Raw genomic sequence first — 23,130 nt, 5'->3', positions numbered from 1 at the left:
GTATTGTTGACTGACTTTCTATCAGCGAAAGTGAACTTTGACGTCCGTGGCTCTAGTCACTTTGGCAGCTACATTTTTAGAGGTTAGATTGGCCATCCGTCCGATGTAAGAAGATTGGCTGCAACGGAACGCGTAATCAGGACAAATCATAATTAAAATCAGACAACCATGCATCTTTATTCGTTGCCACCAACGCAAAGTCACTTTTATACATCGGGGAAAAGAAAACGTGGGCGATTTTGCAAATTTGTGTAAATGTCATTATTTCGTAATACGATATTGCTATAATCCCGTTGAATAAGCATGAGGTGACTCATTAACTCATCGGTCGAATGTTTATGATTCTGTGTATCTCGTGACCGATGCTTTTCAATTTATTCAAAACCGTAAGTGTATACAGGGATGCAGAGAACTTTAACAGCGACAATTTGACCAGGTTATGAAATACGAAAAGGTCGACTCTGCACGGCCTTTCGAATGAATCATAAACGTCATAATCGCACGCAATAAAGTTTTTCACCTAAACAGCATTAACATCATGAAGATTTGGAAAAAGTAACAGGCATGTGTACGAGGCAGGTGAAGCAATAGCCTTTTTTGTTGTTGTGTTGTCGTATCTGAGAAAACAGAAGCTCATTGTTGAATACCAACCGATTGGCAGAAACTCTTGAAGCAACGACATAACAATGACAGTCATTCGTGGAAGAGGTCACCGTTACACTTCTTCTTCCTACCCGTAAGTACAGCTTCTCGACAATTTGTTGAAGCTCACCAGACTCACAGACCGTCACAAAACGCCATAATTGTCGTAGAGCGTTATTTACCAGGCTTACACAATCCACATCGTCCGCTCAGTCGATACCAACGCTCGAATGTGATTTACTGCGTCACCTAATGGATCGACCGGTAACAATTAAGCAACATAAGATTTCGTCACAGCTTTGCCTTCGCTCGGATTCCCCGAGTAGAATTTATCTTCAGGAGCACTGCAGGTATTATCGCAATCGATTAAGAACCGTATTTGACATCGAAAGTCTCTAGTCAGCCTGAAAAATTCAATTGATCGAATCTGCTTGTGAAATGGAAAATTTTTTAAAGAAATTCTATATCGTTCATTAATTTTAAACAAAGCAAAAGACTGTCAGGTAATTCCTTGAGTTATGTTACAGTAAAGTCAAGACCAAACGAATCCAAGTGGAATCCAGGCTCTACGCGATGCACTTGGACTCTTCATCTTCCCACGATCACGATCGCGAAATCTTTTGGCTCTCGATCACGCAAGCAAAGATTCTCGATCGCCGAGCGACTGGCGTGCCAAATCACAGGGATCCCTTACCACTCGTACGCTTCTCATCTTGGATGCTGGGATCCATCTGGCCACCCTGCTGGAAGTGGCTGTTCCAAGAAAAAGACAGAGATGAGGTGAACGAGAAAAGGACGAAGGGTGGAGTTTGGTTGGGTTAAAAAATACGAAGAACGATTACCCTAACTACTTGACGTTTAAGAATCGCAATCGATTAAAGAATAGTTTACTTGCTTGTTTTCTCTTGGCCGATCGCTATTCAATTTAACCTATAGACATGCGGCTCTCTTTTGCTTCGAATGATCTTCAAATTCTCACCTTCGTACCTATGGCTATTATGCGTCTGGCATATCATAATTACCCATCAGAGATATTTATTTCAGATGCTATTAAGTACCAGAAGGCGGTAGCCAGACTCCTCAGTGGCATTGAGCAAGTTCAAAATAACGGTTTGTGGAATTAGTCCAAATCTTCCGGCGATTAAAGATAGCTGGGTTAACATATGGACGGATCGAGTGTGTATATGTATATATACCCTGGAGCAAACGGTGATTGGTCATTGTTTACAGGTTACATTGACCAGACGCCAAATTCCTTGCATTGTCCACGTTTTATCAGCAGGTAATATCTAATGAGTTATTCGACCTTTACCCTCGGATCTTGTGTTCAAGATCTACCGATATTTTACTAGATCAGTCTTACCATTTTTCTCAATACCGGTTTTCGTGTATTCTTCATTATAGAAAAATATACTTCAAGATCTGCCATAGGAGATGAAAACAAGTATCGAGTAACAAATGATTTAGGTTATTAAAAAAGAGAATTTGACAGAGAAGCCTTATTTAAGCATGGCACATTCTTCGACCGGACGATTCGCTTATCCTGCGGTAGATAGAAAAGAAATGCGAGACGTGGCGTGTCGTAAGACAACCGATTCACCTTTCATCTTTGTGCATGAGCACGAGTATTCACGTGTCGAGGACGCGTGTACTATCGGATGAGGTCATTGCCACCGATGCGAATGCTCACTAAGCTACTACGCCTCAAAGAAACGATCATTGTTATTCCGTTGTCAGAGCGAACTGGCTCCCTTGTTTGCCATCGCAACAAGATTAGCATGTTAGCCAACTTGAACTGGCTTTGAAAATAGGACAGGGATATGAAGAGTCCGTACGAGGAAAAGACAGAGAAAAGAAAAAGAGGAAATACTAGGAACGTTAAAGCGAACGCACTCATAGTTATCTAGGTACGCGATATAAGATCGGATAAAATTGCAATGAAAATATAAGGCATCGATAAAATGTTGATAATACATTTAATGTTCTGTAGGTATGAAAGTTACTCGAGCCACATAGATTTCGTATCTCCCGCTGACAACTGGCGACACGAAGCACCGCAACGCCCACGCGGCGGGCGCGCGTACTAAAAAGGTATCTGCATGTAATCTCGTACCAAGGTTAAATCATAACGCGTTCGTAAGGTATTGTGGTTATGGTATCCTCCCCCTTGTAATATTCGTCGGTCGTGTATAGCCATATTATGATACAGGTTCGCAGAATCGAAGACAATGCAAGGCGTGGTGAGTTCATGCGCCAGCCATTTTCGTTTACCCTCTTTAAAATGGTTGTTGGACTGCAGGCAGGTCAGCCATGAGGTACGGTGAATGTTTTTAACGGTCGGGTGAAGTATTGTTCGTGCCTCGACGCTGTATTTGGAAATACGGCGTTGTGTCAAAGGTTAAAGAATACAGTTGTACGTGGGATATTAACAGCTTGGCGGATCACGATGCAAATTATGAGATGAAACTGCCCTTAAAAAATTGCATCGTAAAAATGACTTGTCATTCGATACTGTTTACGGAACACAATATACCTGGAGAAATGTGCACTGCGATGATGCAGGTTATACATAGATTGTGTGTTATTCGTTCGTAAGGTTCTTCATTAGTGTATAAAGTGACACGACAGCTGGGCGACCTTCGTTAAGGACCGAAGGATCTCCCGTTTCATTTTATTTTTTCATTCCATGTTCGTCGTCCGCTATCAATTTTAATATTCATAACGGATAAGGTCGTCTATGCAAATTAGAAGGATCGTGAGGCGAAGTGAAATTAATTGAATTTCTCCTGCAATCTATAATAGGTTCAGGTTTGATATTTATACAGATGAATATTGATTGGTAGATAGTCAATTTAATAAAATTCTTATATTAATAACAGAAATTCCATTGCGAATATTTTTAGGTTTAGGTTTAAAAGGTTTCGAGGATCGGCTTGTATGTACCCAGGATAATAATACGTAGCGACGGCCCAATGAACATGTGCATATACCTGTCAACAGTTCATCCGCCCACGATCCATTATAAGGTACATAAATTCCTTTGCTCCTCGTGCATTCTCCCCTTCGATGCGATTTATGGTTGAGATTATTTGGGATTAGCATAACGATTCCGATGATCAAGATTCTGAGAGCTGACAGACATCTCATGATTAAACCAGATTATATACTAAAAAAAATTACTACAAGCCACGGAGCGGCCATTTTGACTTTTCAAGCCAGCTAATGAAGTAAGTATATTTTTTCATCTTTATCTAAGACCTTCGACCTTTCAATTTTGACCTTAGACCCTCCAACACCTTTAACCTTCAGCTGCAAATCGATACAATTTCGAATTCCAGAATAAAAACGATATGCGTTCCAGATAATCCTTAACGCGATAAAGAGACGTTGAAGGCTTGTCGGCGAATCAGACACAAAGGACTTGAACGTACAGCGGAATTTTCAAATAAGGAAAGGATCGTTAGGCAAGACTATCAAGGGCCGGTTGTTGCAAAGTCCAAGCATATAAAAAATGGTAGGATGATAATGATGTCAAAGATAAAAAAAGTTAAGGACAGCAAAGGGGTAGAATGAATCGATCCTCCCTTGTACGTCGAAGCGTGGGACACTTGCAAGAGAAATAATTTTAGAAGGAAAACGATCGTCCGTATACCGAATCATTGTAAAAATCGAAAACGATCGGAATTGCAGTCGATAAACGTTACTTTGTCAGCTGTTTCGAAGCTTCTCTATACTTATACGGTGTAAATATGATATCAGTAAAGCATTCTCTATATGGTATCGATTGATTGAGGTTGCATCTCTATATCTGGAGCAGCGAACGGCAGTAATGGCTGACTCGTCAGTAGCCCTTTGACAGACTTATTAGCAAATATAAATCCGAGCGTGCCGTTACCGTAGTCAGCCATTTGGTTTTTGTACCGAAGATACTCAAAGGAGTGCGAGCACGAAATACGTTGGATTTCCAAGGACAGATTTTAATTAGTACTTAAACAATACTTTTAATGACGTATCACCATTTTTATTTTATTTATAGTTATATCAAAATAAAATGACAGTCATTTTCTATAAGGGTCACGCACGAACCAAAAAATGTTCCAAGAGGTAATATATACGTACATATATATATTACTGCAAATATGTATGGTGCCCTATACAATGTATAAGTGTATTCATCTTTTACCAATAGATTCAAACTGATATGGGAAGCCAGATAGGTACCAGGTATGGATGCAGAGGAAACTTGAAGATTCTCTCGGTCACAGGGTAACCCGAAGAGCAGAAGATCATAAGAGCAGAAGAACAGCGGAGAAGGTTGAAGGGCAGCAGTCCAGCGGAATGAAGAGTGTATTATATTATGTTGCAGGGCGGTGTCGTCTTACCGGAGCTGCCACTTACAAAGCCGCTTGCGGTCGGTTGTCCTCAGCGGAACGGGATGGAACGAACTGGAACGGACACTAGCCGGGCACTGGGCAGACACTTTAGTGACACGGTCATCGAATGCAAAAATCTCCAGGACTCGATATTGCGAAGACACCCACACACCCCGATGGCTTCACGCTGCAACGGGCAAGTAGTCTACTCCAGGTCCGATAGCTCGTGGACAAGACGCCATAATCATTTTCATGCTCCTCCTTGATCATTCACGCAGATGCAATTTCTATGCCTTAGCATCCTAGCCATTCGCCTGACCTGGGTCTGGTGAAGCCTCTGTTGAAAGACACTGCTGCCGTCTTAAAATGGATCACTAGTGTAGTTGCGCGGATAATGCTTAAATTATCTGAACCAAGAAGATGGTTATTAGGTTATGTTGATGGTCGCCACTGGACAGAATTGCTGCGCCGATGGATGTTTTATTCAGGAAATGCATTGAGTGTACCGCAGCAAGGTATCCTATTGTCTAAACATCGAATGGACTTTAACGAGACACTAATAGTGTCGTAAAGATTTACCAAGGAGAGTAAAGATTTCGAATCACTGCATTAATCTATCTGGGATATACTAGGTAATAATTCTCTTCAAGGTTTTAAAGTATAGACCATAAGAATGAACGTTAAACATTTTCTACGAAGCTAGAGCAAGGTTATCGTCAAGCGAACAGTGCAGAAATATTGAATAAGGTACGTTTCAGGTGTACTGGCATTCGAAGAATACGTGGAAAACGTCACGTAATCCGGAAGCTAGGACGGAAGATGCTGTGCACGAGTCCAGGAAATATTTTGACTTGGTACTGTTACCCGTTAGAAAACACAAAGAACCTTGCCTGCCTAATAATTCGCGCACCCGTATAGTATCTTAAAAGTTCCATGGCTCGTTAGACAACGATATTTCGAGAAGCCAATTGTTGCGTTGTTATCACCAGGGGGATGATGGTGAGGTCCGCTGGCCAGATAAATTTAGTTTAATTGATTGTTAAGGTGTTATCACTAAGGGAAGGTTACATAGCAACCCCTGATTTCAAGGGTATAAAAAGCCGCGAAATCAGGGTAATTTCAATCAGTCTTGCCCCGACTGACCGACCAGTAACTGGTGAGTAGCAGAAGTGGTCTGACGCTCGGTTCTTAGCCCGCGCATGACAAGAGCTCGAAGCAGTCGTAAAAGACGGAAGGCAAACGCGGCCCGACGCCGAGGAGTAGTCACCAAGTCCTACGGATTAAAGGCCTTGGACATAGCGCCAGTCGAGTCCGTCTGGAGGACTCGCCGTCCGGACCCGCACCCTGCCGGGAAACCCACCTTTGCCCCAGTCTGCGAGGTCGCCGACACGCGGCCATTTTGGCGGTACCACCGTATGACCGTTCAGAGGACACCAATCCCGGCGGTCATTAGCCCACTACCTTCGACCCCCAGAAGACCAGACGTGAAGGGTAAACTCCGAAGGCGCTCTGAACGCGTAAAACGGCGGTTAATAGAACTGTTCAGCACCCCGTAACTTTGTAAAGCAATAAAAAAACGCTGGACAACCTCAGAATTGTTCTCAACTAAATGATCTCTTTTATTGAGCGTTAACAGTACAACTCTCTTGTTCAAAATCGAGCTGCGCAAAGACACTGATGCCCAACACGGTTGAGTTAGAGGCAGCCAATAATAGTGCGAGGCATTCGCAGTGGGTCCATAGACGCCCCACTGTACGAACACGCACGGATGGCCGAGAGTGGAGTGAGAGGGTGCCAGAGAAAAACACATTCTCGCATGCCGCCGCTACGAGTCACGGTGACCACAGCAGTAACGCTCGTGCCACTTCCCGGCCTGCCTATTTTCTTTTACTACCAAACGAATCGGCCTATTTGCGACCGATAGAAATTTGAGAAGCGATCCACTTAGCCGCCCACTATCGCCCTTGTCGAATAAGCAAGGTATAGCCAATATGTATGGGTCACTTATCGGATTATCAGACGACTGCAGGGTCCTGGATTATAAGCGAAGCCAAGGGGAGATTCCGAGAGAAAAAGAAGCTTCGGAATACCTAGAAGCCATATCAACTGATCGGCTGTTAAGAAAGATCCGGGAATTAAGTAGCAGAGACCAAAAAGAAGCACAGACTGCATGCAATGGGAGGAATCTGGAATGTTGGAATGTTGGAATGCAAGAATGCAAGACACAGTACTTAGACTGTGCACTGTAGGTAGGTAAACATCTCCCCCGCCTGACGATGCGGTGCAATTAAAAATATATTCAATCATTATATTCAGATTGAGCTGACAGTATCTGCATTGGACTCTGACCCCTCCACTCCAATCTTCACGGAATGCACGCGCTCTGCACTCGTACTATGTACTATTTACATCGGACGTTAATCCACCGAGAAGCGAAGCACTACTGCCAAGTGTTCCCAGCCATTGGTGCAGCTAGGAGTCACTGCAACTACACGCTGCATATTTTACGGCGCCTGTTCTAATCATCACCAGCCGCCCTGGCATCAGTCGATACCTTCAGTGCCTCCGACCGTGCGTCTCGAGATTACGTATTCACCCTTGAGCAAGCACAGTCGTTTCGTGAAATTTCACAGAACATGATTCGGACGAGGAAGAATTTAGCCTAGAGCGAAGATACATACAAATGATGATCCCAGGCATGATGATTTCTTGCGACAATATAACATTTACGAAATCCCTAATTAACTGGAGTTGATGACCTCCCGGCGGGATGGCACCAGTTTCTACATACATGAGCGTCGACGATTTGCCGACAGTTAGGAATTACCAAAAAGGGAAGCGATAATGAGAATGGTCGTTAAGGCTGTCGCACGTCACCAAGGGGTCGCAAGGTCGCAGAGTTACTTTCACGAGTTTTACGTATGTCGCGAGAACAAAATTGTCAAGTATCGCTGTTAAAACGCATCTTTTAGTTCGTTGACCGATTACTCTCTCCCTTTCTCTTCTTTTGTCTCGTTTTCAGCCCCCTCTGATTTGGCTCCCAAAGGAAAACACCGGAGAAGGAGCACAAGGATCTTCCATCGTTTTGCAAATTCTGGTATAAACCACTTCTATGGAGCTTTTGATCTCGATGCAAAATTAGTACTCTAAATTACTGGATTATCTAGGAAAAGTCCATTAATCGTGACGATGTATCAATTGCAAGCACCAACGACGATATACTAAAACGCTTAGTGTCCGAAAACCTGGCTACGTTAACGTCCTCCATGAGATATTTCAGCGATCCCTTCAGCCGGATCCCTACCCTTACGCAACCGCACTGAGCCGCGGGCCGTCATCGTGAAATGCCTAATGGCGTCATGTGTCTTCATAACGTCAAGAAACGCGAGAAATCGAGCTCATTCTTTTGCTCGTGTGATACGTAAATTGGCCTGAAAATAGTAGACCGGAGTCGACACGTGGTGCTCGGGAGTACGAGCAGACTCACCGCGTCCTCAATGGGTGAGAATTAACTTTTTATTTTCATATTTAGTCTTCAAGTATAAAAACAGCAATATAAAGAAAGAAATCGTTAAACCCGAAGTCAGTCTAATACCGATCGAGAGTCCATAGAATCGACTTCCGAGTGACTGCGAGAACGAAGTGAAGTACGAAACAAGTGAGATTAGTTTTTCATCTGCTCTCATTACGTGCTGATTGATTGCAGGATAACAATGCCCGGAAGTAGATAGCCATCTGATGGTGTGGATCTGCACCCAGCGAAGAGGCTGTCGATCGTGCTCTGGGGTAGTTGTCGGTAGGTGGTAGGTGGCAAGGAAGGTACGGGGTGCATGGATGATAGAATTCGACGTGGATTCCAGTGCGGGACGGAAATAGAGGGGTCGCGCATCGAGAATACCACTGCGCACCGCATGCCGTTCGTTACTATAGAAGCCAGAACGTGGCTAGGACGAGCAGAAGAGCTACTAGAGCCTCGAAGAAGACGCAAATACTGCAGCCTCTCGACCGCGCGACCAGCTTGCTCACTTCGGGGTGACTAACTCCTGGGGATCGCGGGACTTCAGCTGAGACAGTTACGACATTTGAAGATCCGACCCAAGACGCATTGTCAATGCAGACCAAGGCTGAGATCTTTCATTAAAGGAATCTACCAATTCCACATTCTTCTCCTGCACTCAGATTGACCTTTATACCTGAGACGTCATACTCGAGTATGGCTCCGAAGGTAGTCGAATCAAGTAAGACCTGTGAAGATGCATAATCAGTACCTGGATCTTTATTATCCTGCAAAGCCTGATGGACCCCTCATAACTCGAGGCAGGAGTAACGTGACTTCCTCGAAAGCGAAATTCTCCAGGAAGAAACGAATACTCGTTATAAGTACTTTCTTCGCTTTCTTTTAATTCGAAAATCAATGCACAACTACACAATCTACATTCTCACTGTCGGCTTGCCTAATGTTGCGCGTCTTACGCTTACACGGCTCATTTCCGGTTATATGAATGCGTTTAAATTTTCTTTTTTTTTTCCTTTCTCAGTCACTATTCTTGAGTCCATGATCGTTGATGGATGCGTCATTCGCTTAATTTCATATCTAAAAATGCATTTTATTATTATCAAGTGGTTTAATGGTGGACGAGAGGGGGAAGAGGGAGATACCCAAACTCATTAGCACATGTATTCGAATTCTTGGCCACGTTCGTCTTGTCATCAGGTCTGCTGACTGTAGCTTTTTTTTTTTATTCAAATCCTTGTCCCCCTTGTTCCGAATTCCTTTACGAAAATATCCACTTCCACGTACAATTATCGCCGTCTTCTCGCGTCTTGTATCTTGTACCGAAATAGCGACTCTATCAAAGAGTCGAAATAATAATAGGAAAGCGGAGCACTCAAGGTATCGGTATTCTAATCGAAAACACTCGAAAGACTAAATATGCAATGGAAAGCGAATAACTTGGAATGGATGAATATTATAATTCTTACTTTCTTGGTAGGCTCGAGTCGAATTCGATTTGGCCTATAAACTGTTATAATTTTATAGGGATATTTTACATCTTTATATTCGCCAGTGTTTCCCATTACTTAGTAAAGCCGATGTGGATCGTTAAGATCGATCGCTAAAGATCCACCAAGCAATCCTTCCACATAGCAGAACAATCTAATCGTAAAATCTATCTATCCAAAGTTTCCTTTCATGTACATACACGGCGTTGCTTTGCAATGCAATTTCCGGCATTGGATTTATGGGCCGTCACGATTCCCCGAGGCGCACATGCATATCGGCTTAATGTTACGCCTTCGATAGGTCTGATTGTCTAATTTGTAAAACTGATTTATTAAAATTTTCTTTTCTTTTTCTAACCCAAACCTCGCCCTTTCTTCGTACAATGTCTTTTCTCGTTATTCAATTAATTTTTCTATAATTTCCTTTGAAATCGATCGCTACGAATTTTTTATTTCTATGTAAACGTATCCGGCAACTATTGTATTTTCAGACTCTGATACCGAAGATGAATTTCACGAGAATATAGAGTATTATTGTGAAAGTACGATGTGAACCAGGTCTCGTATACTTAAAGCAGCCTTCGAGAATTAACACCGACGAGCTAAACAACTAAACAATGCACGACCTCGTGCAATTATAATTAATTAGAAGCTCCTAGTCGCTTGGAGTCATATCGCACTCCTAGTTACAATAAGTCGGTATAAGAGTTTCACAAATTACTTAGAGAGCAACGTCATTTGCATTCAAGTTCATTCCACTTAACGAATCGACATTCGCAAGAAAAAGATACAGGGCAAAACATATAAAGTACAGGAAATTTAAAGTCACATAAAGTCGCCAACTTCCATCGGACAGTAGAATATTGAAAGTCATTTCTTCTCCTTTCACGATTGTCAAATTCATCGATTATTACTTCTCACTGCTGCGATTTGTAGGTACAAATGTTACGTAATAAATGACTATTACATTGTCATTGCGTAAGCAGTTCATAACTCTAGCAGTTAATCAGACTAGAGTCATAGAAAATATCTAATAAACTATCGGTACAGACAAAACCCATTAATAAACAGAAGCATCATTTATCAGAAACAGAAAGTTCGAGTCAAATTGCTCATTTCGAATCTTCTAATTTCCCGTGACTACTAGAGCCCTCTCTGACTCTGGTTTGCAAGTGTAATTATCAGTGCGGTTACCTAGATACGAAATGTTCGTGAGAGAAAAGTCCTACGGTGAAAGCAAAGTAAATAATGGACAAAAAGGCATCTTGAAATTGGCCATAAACTCTTGCGGTTCCTGACAGCATTATCACACTGTGCTTTTGAGATTATCTGTCTAATTTTTACGAACGTCCATTATGACGGGACGAGGCGGTTGAGTTACGTTAGAAGTGACGTAGAGGGCAGTGGCGACGAAACGAATCTTGGCGACAGTTGGCTCGATCTTTATAGTCTGCAAATAAAACGGAGTTTATCGTCCTTTACAGTGTTTCTACGAATCCGATGCAATTGATTCTCGATCAGATCAATAAGGAGAATCGATCGACATATGTATTTCTACCTCGAGACGTTCCCTCGGATTTATCGTGTCCAATTCTCTCCCGTTGATAACCTAACCTAAGGAGTGTCTTGTTAGTAAACAAGAAAATGAATATTTCATCCGAGTCTTGCTCTGTAGCAGCTTTTCAACTGACGGCTCGTAACTCTGTTTTAGTTCATAACTCACTGAAGGATAAGAATACGCATTGCGTCAAATTGGCCAGCAGGTGAGTACCATACTATTTCATACTAATTGTAAGGTAACACCGGACAAGATTTCTTATTATCAATTCTGGTGGATTAGATGATTTAAATGGATCCTGTTTTAAGAGTCGTGTACTACGTAGAGTCTCGAGTTACTGGAACGAATGTTATTGCTGATAACGTTGACAGCTTTGATAAGAACGATAACTAATGCTAAATTGTCACTTTTCTTTATTAGGTGTATAAAACAGTACACGAAGTCACAGGATGCTTGACGTTCGATGCTGTATTTCGTCTAGGGATATATACAGGTATATATATTACAGATATAAAATTAGACAGTCGTCCAGGATCTAGTATGCTTGAGCGGTTATAAAATTATTCCAGAATCACGTGCTATGGCTGTAAAGGATTATTTATTCGGATAGCGAAAACAACTTCCTCTCCGAATACGTAGCCGGAGTGAACGATCGGAATGACCAATGAGTTATGGAGAGTTCGATTAGTGAATTTCTGGGTGTAATACTTTTTCGAATTGCGACATCGCATAAGAACGATGTCAACGAACAGCGTGGAATGTCGTGTTGTATGAAACTACAAGGAGGCATCCAAATGTCCAACCGCGCAATCTGGCAGCCAGTCGGCTGGCTAAGCGTTAAGCGGTCAACATGGCCGGTCAGGTCGATAGGTGAGCAGAGCATTGAGCGTGTCTTGGCTTAGACCAGGGGAAGGCAGAGTGACGTAAAGGCATGTATGCCGGTTAGCATGTATGTAGGAGAGAAGGCATCACGAGCCAAGAATTCAAAGCCATTGTCAGGCCTGCTGCCGGATGGCTGAGGTCTGCCTATTACGGCCGCTGCTACCAGAAGAAGGACCGGTCATAGAAACGTTACACTTTTTTATTTTTATATTCTCACTATTCGAACTATCTATCGAATGACTTCGATACGGTACGGAGAGATCGATAACGACGCTTATTGTTGAAACTTTGAAAGCGATTAATTATTGATTATTAAAAATAGTGATTTTCAATCTTAGTCACATTAAAGAACCGGGTTAACGCCTCTGATTATGTACCAAGATTCAGCAGTCGTAGCAACGTGCTGAGCAAAGGGGCTTATCTTGACATTTAATTAACTTAGGCAAATTAGATAGTTAAAAATAACGGCTTACATAATAAATTCTAAAAAACCTAAGCGTGGGTTATACGCCGTATCTGCGTAGTCGATGCTACGTAGGCTTAAAAACTAATGCGCCATTGGACATGGCACGTAAGACTCTTGGAGAGAAAGGAAGAGAAGGGAGAGAGAGAGACTCAATTCCTAAATACCAGGATGGATTGAGGATATTAAAGAAAGAAAAAAAAATAGTCCATAATTATTACGTCCATGTAAAATCTGTAATAATCAAATTATCATTAAGTGGCGCATGTGTAGCCGCGTTTACGTTGCAATGGTAGGTGTCATATTTCTTAATAGTAGCAGCAGTCGGCATGCTCGATTAAAACTTCAAGCTCGAACCTTCGTGTAGTATCGCAACGCAACTTACAACACTTGAATAATCGACATCGTACGATTACGTAACAGCCTACTCAAACGGTCGAGCGAACAAGAACACGTCTGCACTTTTATTTTTGAGAAAAGTTTAATACGACTGCAGCAGCTGCCTAGCATCAATAATTATTCCTTTGCCGCAGGTCGAAGCAGATAACGAGTATAATGTGATACAAAGTACTCTGATAAGCACGCTTCCTCTTTCCCTGGTGAGTTCCAAGAATTCGAGTAATAATGTATCTTAAGCGATTCGACCTTTGACCCAGGCCAGAATTTCGCAATTCTTCCTCGATCAAAAGTGCCGATTGATTATCAATTGATTACAGGGGAAATAAATGAGGCGTGTAAAGCCACGTATTAACGTCCCTGGGTAAGGTCTTAAGGGCGGTGATAGTGGCTGAAGAAAATAAAGCAAAGCTACCGGCAAGACAGAGGGAGAAAGGAAAGGAAAATTCTTCAACCTCTAAGGTACCCAGGTGAGAGCCAATCGTTACAGACTGCAATTAGCAGGAGTAGTGATTATCTGTATTACGTCTAATCAGTACTAAACAATAATATAGTGTCAGGTGGTAAGGCAAATTATGAAAACTTTAATAATTACAGGTCGGAATACTCAAAGTGCTAAGGCTGCCAATCTACTTCCATCAAAGATTCGAAATTCCAGACTAATAGTGGGAAAGGCAAAGGTACGAATATTAAGGAAGAGCGAAGTGCCTGCTTTGTTGGTAATTAGCCTAATGCGTTTTGCATTGTGCGTTATCCGTTGGCTGCTGGCTGGTGGATGGTGAATGTTGAATGTTAGGCGTTACGAATTACGACAAATTCGTGTATCAGCCTGATGCATAACGGCATTCCATCACTGCTCAGGGAATGAAGTCGTTGGCTGAGCTTGCAGCTCGCGGATTACTAATTTTCCTGTCCATGTTTTCTGGGTTACGTTGGTGATTGCTCGCGAATGGCGAGGAGCGTGATCTACCGTATCGTGGATCACCGAGCAGAGTATACGAAGTATGTAGGTAGACTGTTGGCACGACCAGGCGGATGCTCGGATACTGTGGATGCTGGGACCCAAGATTCTTGGCAGCCCCTCTCGATGCTGTCTCCGTAATTCCCTGGAGCGTAGACAGCATGAGGATCGCGGTCGTCGGATGTTTATATTAGAGATAGTGTCTCTCTGTACCCGAATAACCAACCAGTGGCGGATCGTCGCCATTTTGTTATTTAAATTGACTCTCAAGATAATGACAATTTTCTTATCGGTACACAACGTGTAGGTATACCATACAATGTTTACTCTGTGGGAGAATTACTATTTTTGCTTTTCCTTTGTTTCAGTGTATCTCCTTTTTCATGGAAACTCAAGAATAAACAATTGAAAATGATGAACCTTCGAGGCTGCTGACGCCAATGCAATTTACTCCAAATAGTTGAACTCAGAAGTAACAGCAGAATGTAGTTGCGGTGCAGGCTGACGTAGAATGTGGTGTAGGAGTAGAGTGCTTGATTTTATCGTGCACTGCGTAGAAAGATAATTAATTGGGGTTGCGTGTAATTGGCATATAATATTCCTAGAGTGGTTGAACATCTTGTGGGTGTGATCCTTACACACTGAGAAGCTCGTAATTCATATTTTGTTCAAATAATGGAACATTTGGTATTACTGTGTTATTCTTTGTCGAGCATTAAATTTGTGATATTTATTGTAGGAATAAGTTGAAGTGTAATAACCTTGTGAAACGAGACGAATTCGATCGGTGTGAAGTCAGGCACTGTCCCGTACGATGGCGTTGCTTTAAAAGTAGAATAACAAACGTCAAGAGTCTTGGAACAGGAAGCAAGATCTTGCGGTCTTGAGATGCGTCTTTGGTTCTCGCCTGCAGCATCAGTAGCGTTACCGCAAATCTTACTTTACTTGCTTGGATATTAGTTAACCGTGTCCTCCAAACTGGATGAATATATCCAGAGAGAAGTAGACTTAAGACGGTGTAGTCGTGCGACTGGTAAGGTTAGATCGAGTCTGTCTTCCTTTTCCCGTAATACGAACTAGCAAAGAAAGAAATCGGATCAGAGTGATATATTTGTTGATTTATATTATTTTAATCTCCTGATCAATTAAAGAGCACAGGTAGAGCTATGTAGAAAAGATATTTTATTTCTGCTAGATACATTCAAGAATCGTCACTTTTTACAGTCTTATCTTCCCACCTTCCTGTGTCATGACTTTTTGAAAGAATTACCGGAGTTCTGGTTTTTTGGTTATTTTCGGGATACATTTTCTTTCCATTTTCATTCTCCAAATGGCTTGCTCCCATTCACGGAATATGACACATGGTAAGTTTCTGTTTACTTACGTATAAAACCTTGTAAAATGAACTTTTGTAAAAGTCTTTGACCGAAAGTCAAAATCTTTACCAAAGAATCTGATAATAAAATCTCGAAAACGGAAGTTCTTGCCGCTGGGCACTGCCCACTAGAGTGTCGATCGTTTCTTGGTCGTTCAACTCGGATTCGAGTTAATTCTCAGGAGCTGTCTAACACGCAACGTTTGACTCGTAGCGATCCTCCGGCGCATCCGCTCTCTCACGGTGGACTTGTCACGGACAGCTAATCTCCCGTTTCTAGGAGGGCATCTTGATACTTTTACCAGAATGAGAATCCGTGGTGGTTCTACGGAAGAATCGAGCGACGGGAGAGTCAAATGGGAGAAGGAAAGGAGCAGCTCGAGATTTGAAAAGGCAAAGAAGCTCGAGGAGAAGCCACTCGTCGAGAAACTTCATCCCGACGACAATCCTATGGGAAGTCGAGTGGCCGAAAGGGCGCACTCGAAAGAGCTGGAAGGTATCTTATCGCGTTGGAATGTAAATAAGCCAAAGAAATAATTAATAGAAGAAGCAACAAAATTCTCAATACGAAAAGGGATATAGGAATGAAAAAAAAAACCGAAATTAAATGGTATACATCTTATTAACCGATATCAACGCTCTTTGGGTATGAGAAAAATTAATAATTAATTAATTACAATTAATCCTTCTCTTTTTATTAACAGTGACGTTTCATCCAAGTGAATATACATCAGTAAATACAATTCTATTTCTGTTTGAAGTACGTTCAAATTATCTGACGTGTGGGTATCTGATGTAAGAGAAGGCCCGATGTTCTCGAACAAAAAATTGTATCTAAATGACCTGGAGCGCGTGGGTCCATTCTTCGGAGGCTGTACACCTACGACCTCCAAGAGGTTATCTGGCTATAAGGATCTAGATATTACCAAAACGATCCATCTTCCTTTCTTCCCTTCCATTGCATTTAGCGTCGCCTTCTACCGGAGCACACTTCGTGCCTCTATACTTCTTTGGATTGATATATTAGACAGCATGCGTGGTGAGAGTGGCAGGAGTGGGGAATGATCATGCGCAAGGATAGGAGACGCGTAGGACGCGTAACGGTAACGGCCATGCCACGCGACCGACGCCCTCGACCGATCTCGACTCCGTTGGGACATTGAAAGGTTCAGTCTGTCATTTGGACAAGCGGTCAAACCAGTCTGTCACTTTAAAACGTGGCCATATTAAATAACGCTGACCTAGAGGTTAACTTGGCACCCCTGATCGTACGTGGCTTCCTCTTCTCTTTCTTCCCTTTGTTCTGCACTTTCTCCGTCAGCAACGTAACGACGCTCCCGTTAAGTGATTACTAATTACGCGAATGTGTAAAGGCGATGAAAAAATCTTGACATTTTTTTTTCAAGACCCGTGGAACTTATTGAGCTTCAAATACTCAAGCTCGCCCATTAAGGAGTCAACTTGAGCATCGACGCCCACTGAATTCGTACTCGTGAACTCTGGTGAACTCCTGAACTCTCTTTCTTCGTCTTTGACAATCTGAGGACAATGACGGAATACTACTTCTCCTTTAGAATCTGCATGTCATTCACCGGGAATCCGACTTCCTCTTTTGACTTACGGGACTCGGGTTTCTGCTCTCTAATTAGAATTCGTACTTTTAGATTTGATTGTACTTCTTTCATTTCTTGATTCTTCAATTATCTGACTATTCTGTTATTATGGTTTTTCACGAAATTATAATAGTTTTTACTACTTTTATTTCTCTTTTAACAAAACGTCGTCTGTCTGTCTTTATTATCTTGTATTCTTCACGAATATTTGAAATGAAAAAAAAATTCGGTTTCCCTACTAGCAGAGCGTGGTTTCGATCCACGGACCTCTGGGTTATGGGCCCAGCACGCTTCCACTGCGCCACTCTGCTGTCGTTGTAGTAGCTCTCCACGATTACGTACATCAATCACAAACCTAATATAATTATACAATAGAACAACTTTGAATCTTCAATTTGTAAGACCTAAATGAAATTTGTAAATCTGCATGAGATTAAAGAATTTCATTATCTTTTTATATAAAATCTTTAAATGATAATATAGCCGACCAACCCTATACTGAACAGCTCATTGCCCGACCTTGGAAAGCCTTGACGTCACATATACGTTCACTCTCTCTCTCTCTCTCTCTCTCTCATTCTTTTTAGAAGAATCAAGGCCGATACATTATTTCGTTTATACATCCTTCATTCGCATTACTATATCACTAAACTGTCCTAGAGAGAACTTTCGGAAGATTACAAAATTAGATATGCACACCTCGTAAATGAGTTGGAAAGTATGTAAAAGGAGAAAAAGTGAGGGGACGCGAGGGAGAAGAAGGTTAGACTAGTATCTAGATACGGACTGCTCCAGGTGTTCCAAGTGTTAGCCACCCGTTGGCGATGCTCTTCCGAGTTCCAAGAAGACCAGAAGACAGAGATGTAATACATTACCAGTTAGATATACATGAACTCGATATGTAACAAACTTCAGGTATATGGGCTATAGACTGTAGAGACTACAGACTATAGCCCTGACAAGCAATGACTCCTGACGTCTGACTAACCGTTCTATTTCAACGCTCTCTTTGGATCCTCTGACTAACAGAGTAACTCCTCCGCACTCCTTCTCATCATCATAGTCATCTGAATTTCCCATATTATTAGTACGATTCATCGGTATACGTTCTAGAGGAAGTTATAGATCTTATGAACGATGCTCTTCACTGTTGATTTTTAGTTGCGCAGTTGGCAGCGAATCAGCCATTTTTATTTTTTGTGTTTTTTTTTTTCATGGTATACACAGTAGATATTATTTTTTTTCTGTATTTTGTGGATTCAACTACATTTGATTTTAAGAGTAAAGGGAGTCAACCAGGTGGAACAAGAGTTAGGGCACTTAAGCAGTGGATAAAGTTATGGGATTTATGGAACATTCGATATACGTTGACTTCGATTGGAATTATTTGGAGTAAAAATAAAAGGCGAATAAATATGTAACGCGATCGATCGACATGGCGGAATCGTGTTTTTACCGAATCACTTTCATCCACGATGCGCGACGAATATCAAAGGCTTTGCTGTTACGAGATTTCACTTTCATTGACTTTCTTCGTAGCAGCTGGGAAGTCGAGCTGCGAATCGGATCAGGACTACAAATTAGAAATTACAAATTGCAAACTGTGAAGTACAAAAATCCGAAACGTAACTCCTTCTTTGTTAGAAAGTTACAATTTGAAATCAAGAAGCATGCAACGAATCGTTAACGATTTACCTACTCTTCATTTTCATGCACAGGACGTTACTCGCTCTTCGTTGAAACGAATTTATATTTGCGTGCTTCCCAAACATAATTGCAGACAGCAAGTAATGTCTTACGTAAACGTATTGACGAATAGACGTCGGTTCAAGGATATTAACAGGAGCATGGCTAAATGAAAAACATCAAACTTTTTCAAAGAGACGTTTAAACAATTATCTTGCGTAATAATCGTGGCTCTTAGAAATATTCATACTCAATAATGAATATAGAAATCCAAATCTGCTATTGCATTTTCAGGTTTTCCAAACTAAGTATTGTTTAGAAAGAGAAGTGAATTTCTCTGGTAATGATAGTAAAGTAGAAAAAGTTTACTGAAAAATTCCATGCAGCTTGTGTCATCCATATATTATCCACGGTAAGCCAGAAGAAATGTGTATAGAATTACGTTATGTGTTTCTGGTCCATTAGGTGCCTGAACTGTGCTATAATTCATCCACAAATAATAAATATTGGAGAAGCCATTTTCTTATTGCATTCAACGCGACTCCTCCAAACTTCACATTTTCCTCGTGAATCGACTATTGGCTGTGTCGGGAGGACTAGGTAATGCCGCACAAGGTGGTCCTCGACCCGAAGCAACCCGAAAAGAAAGACTGGCTAATTGTAAGATTCCTTCGTGAAGAAGTTTCATGTTGGTTATTATGTTCATCCACCATGATGCATGCTCACGGTTCCTCCTTATAGTACTGCCTTATACTGCCAGTGGTGGATATTCTGCTGCCAGCAGTGCTGGCCCCACTTGCGACTCGAGGGAACCCGAGGAAAGCCGAGTGAAGTCGAGTCGCGGCGAGCTCAACCGAAAGTGACCGATGATTGCCGAAGTTTGCCACTCTCCCATAGAATGGTTCTAAGTGCGATCGTGCAACCGCGCGGCAGCCGAGACGGGCGGACAGGCAGTGGCCGCAGAAGGGCAGGCAGTCACTCAGGAAAGGTAGTCGCGTACGAGTGTCTTTGCGTTCGTCTCTATTTAATTGGATTTGGATCGGTACGCGAAATCTTCCTTCTTCCGGTTCTTTAACAATAGACATAATAAAGTGCTCTCGTTAATCGCGCTTATACTTCTGTGCTATCTATTCCCATTGAAGAATCAGTGCAAGATTGAAGTTAATGGTGGACGTTTTATTTCTAATAGCTATCACGGATTACTGGATTACTCTACGACCAGCAACGGGAGTCTTTCTAAAAGGTGCGATATCTTGCCTACATTCACAAACTTTCTGGGCTTAAGGCATATAAAACTTGCTCTACTTTCCGGCATAACCTTTATCCCGTGAAGTTCTTTTAAATCCTTTTTCTCTCGATCTTGTTGATCCTCGGTATCTCGCATGTTCCTTGGACCGCATCGGTCACCAGTATTTTAGAACAGCTGTACCCAACTGCTATACTGTATCGAAAATTTTGAAAATCCGTAAATTATTACAGACAGAGAGCCGAATTGCACTCGGGCGTGAATTATCCTCGGACTCCTCACATTGTCAGGAAATCTTTTTGAAATGACTAACCGTCGAAATGCCGCGAAGGAAAAAAAAAGCGTCAGGTGTTATTGAAAGTACCAAAAAGAGATACAAAGACAATAAGATGTTGTAACAAATAAGACGAAAAAAGCTTATTATTCAACCAACAACGCCGCATACCTTTGAATTCCTCCATATTATAAACGGAAACAGTTTTTCGTCGGATTCAAACGTATTTCTCGTATAATTTCTTTTGGCTTGACTATCGACAGAAATGGTTCGGGTACCGACAAACACAAAACTAAAGGCACGTGGGAATATTGGCGTATATTGTTCACACACTGCTGCTCTCAATAAATTCACTATCTGACGTAATCGCGAAATACATTCTACCCACGTAATTCTTAATGGGGATTTTTCACCTCCATCGTCGATGTCGAACGTTATGTTTTCGTCCCCGTCAACTGTACCTGATTTCTCCACTAGGAGACATTTGGCAATTACAATAATTTCACCAGAAGTGACATAAAGCTTAATTTTTAACAATCTGCTCGTTCGTTGAACTTTGTCTTCGTTTCTGTTTACTTTCCTAATCATCACTGCGATCGCTCCCGGAGAAAATCGACGCCGGCCATTCCGGTCGCTTCTTCCTTAACGTAATAACGATTCCAAAGCACTACTGAAAACAAAACAACAATAATTATTCCCAAAGAAAATATTACCCCCTCATTAAAAATTGCCTCACGCATCCTCCCGATTAATTCACCATTCGCAATCGCACCCTACCTAAAAATACATCTACTAGCTTAAACTCGCATACTCGCAGAACAGTCATCCTCGTGACTAATCGTCAAATAATAAATCGTCAGAATAAAGAGGCAAAAAAATCCAGAAATACACAATCACCTGATAGTTACTACATTCCACAAAACATTGTCACTGCTGAAATCAAACTCCACCGATAAGACGAAAACATAGAAATATCAGGTTATCACCTTCAATCGTTACAAAATGGTGTTAGCCGATACGCGGCAGTGTTACTATCGTAATTTAATAAAGTAAAGAAGTCTGACGAATATTGTCCACGTCCTCGAAGAAGCGTTACGTAGTCAGGTCAGTGTATGCGTAAGCAATGCTCGGGCAACCTGGTGAACAGTTGTGGTACCGTTGTCGGCGGCAGCAGCGAACTACGATGCGTGTTTGTTTGCTGCTGCGTAACCGGTCGTGTCGAGTGAACCAAGAGGAGAAAAAACAGAGAGAGAGACGTCGGCCGGCCGGCCGGCTAGCGAGCGACCGAGCAACCATCAGGTAGAAAAGGCAGCGGAGGTGCGTGGGGCTGCGCGTAGAGGCGAGTGTAGCGCCAGAAGAAGAGATGCGTGGCGAGGAAGGAGTGTGTAGAGAAAAAGGAATTAAAAGAGTAAACGTGGTGGAGTGCCGTTACCACGTCCTCGGGTAGAATGGCCAAGAGGCTGGATGAAACCTGAAAGCGGCATCGGGATCGCGGAAAGAGAGGACGGCGATGGGCTCTTTTTTTGTTAGGATTACGGGGCGAGTTATATACGTCTCGAAGGGGATGCCTGTTCTTTATTTTTATGAATATCCCGAAGCATTCAGGACGCGTGTAGTCGCTGGTAGACAAAATAGTTGGATTTAAACAAACACACTCGTACTTGTGTACTACGAGTTAAATCTCGTAGCTGTTATATATTTAAAATCTAGATACTGACCTATTTCATCCGCATGCATTTGCCTCTTGCACAAATGCATCTATCAATCTATCGATCAAGCGATCGAGCACGGTGAAAGTGGCGCTCCTCCTCTGTTCCTTTTAAACTTAGAAAGTCGATTGTCCTGTCCTCCCATTGCCCTCTCGTTACACCGTTAATGATTCCAACTATCGTGACGATCCAAAGGATTTTTATTTCTCCCTTCTTTTTTTATTACTCGCTCGGCCGGAAACTGTTAATCGTTATCTTACTACGTGTTACAGCCAATGGTTTGTTATGTATTACAACATTTTTTATTTTGTTTTCCAAATTTTATTACTGTAACAAAATTATTTATCCATTTCAGTCTAGATCGAATCGATCAATTTTATCTTTCCATCTACTTCCTGGTTATCGTAATGACTAGAGAGCAAGTTACATTCCGATATGAATGCATAACAGTTAATATATTTATCGTGAATCTATTTTGCTAAAAAAAAAAAGCTTCGACGATAGTGATGACGTGATACAACAACAACAAATTCATCATTACAAATTTTTACTGTTGTGGCACCTGGAATTTTTTTAAATTAATTTCCAAATTCGATATTAAGTTTTTTTCTGAAGTCTCACTATTGACTTTGTTAGCTACTGAAATTCCAGTGATGGTCGTGTCGCTCGGGCAATGCGTGATGCCGCCTAGTTACTGCTGCTGAATTCGCAGTAGCGGCGACATTGAAATTCCGAAGGGAAGGTGCGCCAATAACCTAGCCTAACTGACCCCATACCAGGAGGGCGTGCCCTAAGAGGAACGACAGTCGCGGAATAGTAACGCGATCAATAAAGTTGACAGACCAACAGACAGTGTACTTGTACGGTACTGTAGCCCGTGCACGTGCAGCATCTCCATGACTCCTTGGGATGCTGAGTGCAGCGATCTGCATTGGACTTTGGGAGGGG

At 42.0% G+C, this 23,130-nt stretch overlaps 2 protein-coding genes, 1 long non-coding RNA gene and 1 other non-coding gene across 17 annotated transcripts in view; 3 read left to right on the top strand and 1 right to left on the bottom strand.

Annotated features, from left to right (window-relative positions):
- Positions 1-10,382, top strand: LOC107267407. Of its 9 annotated transcripts, none has more exons than XR_003059575.1 (13): positions 653-992; positions 1,170-1,422; positions 1,687-1,924; positions 2,047-2,549; positions 2,633-2,783; positions 2,852-3,668; positions 3,742-3,869; positions 3,981-4,746; positions 4,832-5,229; positions 5,314-5,647; positions 5,774-7,264; positions 7,332-8,516; positions 8,722-10,382. XR_003059575.1 is itself a non-coding variant. In XM_025084633.1 (3 exons), the coding sequence occupies exons 1-3, from the start codon at positions 687-689 to the stop codon at positions 1,462-1,464; spliced, it is 510 nt and encodes a 169-aa protein (XP_024940401.1). In that variant the 5' UTR covers positions 1-686; the 3' UTR covers positions 1,465-1,661. The 9 variants fall into 9 exon arrangements, 2 of the variants coding, with proteins under 2 accessions (XP_024940401.1, XP_024940400.1); XR_003059573.1 differs by having other exon boundaries at positions 4,832-5,647; positions 7,332-7,934; positions 8,038-8,516; XR_003059572.1 differs by having other exon boundaries at positions 2,633-2,733; positions 4,832-5,647.
- Positions 10,383-11,435: 1,053 nt separating this feature from the next.
- On the top strand, positions 11,436-16,008 carry LOC107267411. The gene is made up of 11 exons (XR_001537615.2): positions 11,436-11,647; positions 11,731-11,782; positions 11,998-12,070; positions 12,147-12,447; positions 13,456-13,521; positions 13,639-13,788; positions 13,916-14,582; positions 14,648-14,931; positions 15,019-15,317; positions 15,475-15,643; positions 15,869-16,008. It is a non-coding gene; the product is annotated as an uncharacterized LOC107267411 (long non-coding RNA).
- A 1,498-nt stretch (positions 16,009-17,506) lies between these two features.
- On the bottom strand, positions 17,507-17,578 carry Trnam-cau. Its single transcript has one exon. It is a non-coding gene; the product is annotated as a tRNA-Met (tRNA).
- A 2,279-nt stretch (positions 17,579-19,857) lies between these two features.
- LOC107267402 (autophagy-related protein 23) overlaps positions 19,858-23,130 on the top strand; it is a 31,301-nt gene continuing 28,028 nt past the window's right edge. For 2 of the 6 annotated variants that reach the window (XM_015739073.2, XM_025084596.1), the window contains exons 1-2: positions 19,871-19,995; positions 20,143-20,196. The gene's annotated coding sequence lies outside the window, so the exon portion shown is untranslated. Of the gene's footprint in view, positions 20,197-23,130 lie in introns of all 6 variants that reach the window. The other 4 variants (XM_015739081.2, XM_015739079.2, XM_015739074.2 and 1 more) reach the window with 3 other exon arrangements.

The sequence above is a fragment of the Cephus cinctus genome, unplaced genomic scaffold, assembly GCF_000341935.2.
Source record: "Cephus cinctus unplaced genomic scaffold, Ccin1 Ccin1_scaffold0401, whole genome shotgun sequence".
Taxonomy (NCBI): Eukaryota; Metazoa; Arthropoda; class Insecta; order Hymenoptera; family Cephidae; genus Cephus; species Cephus cinctus.
The sequence above is the reverse complement of the archived record's forward strand: the minus strand, read 5'-3'. Positions and strand labels throughout refer to the sequence as shown.

What these genes read in the sequence shown, in the direction of transcription:
- LOC107267407 (XM_025084632.1), top strand. Translation starts at nt 687, where the DNA reads ATGACAGTCATTCGTGGAAGAGGTCACCGTTACACTTCTTCTTCCTAC. An exon ending in TACACTTCTTCTTCCTACCC is followed by an intron (nt 737 to 812) that starts GTAAGTACAGCT and finishes TAATTGTCGTAG; the next exon opens with AGCGTTATTTACCAGGCTTA. An exon ending in TATCTTCAGGAGCACTGCAG is followed by an intron (nt 993 to 1,169) that starts GTATTATCGCAA and finishes GTTATGTTACAG; the next exon opens with TAAAGTCAAGACCAAACGAA.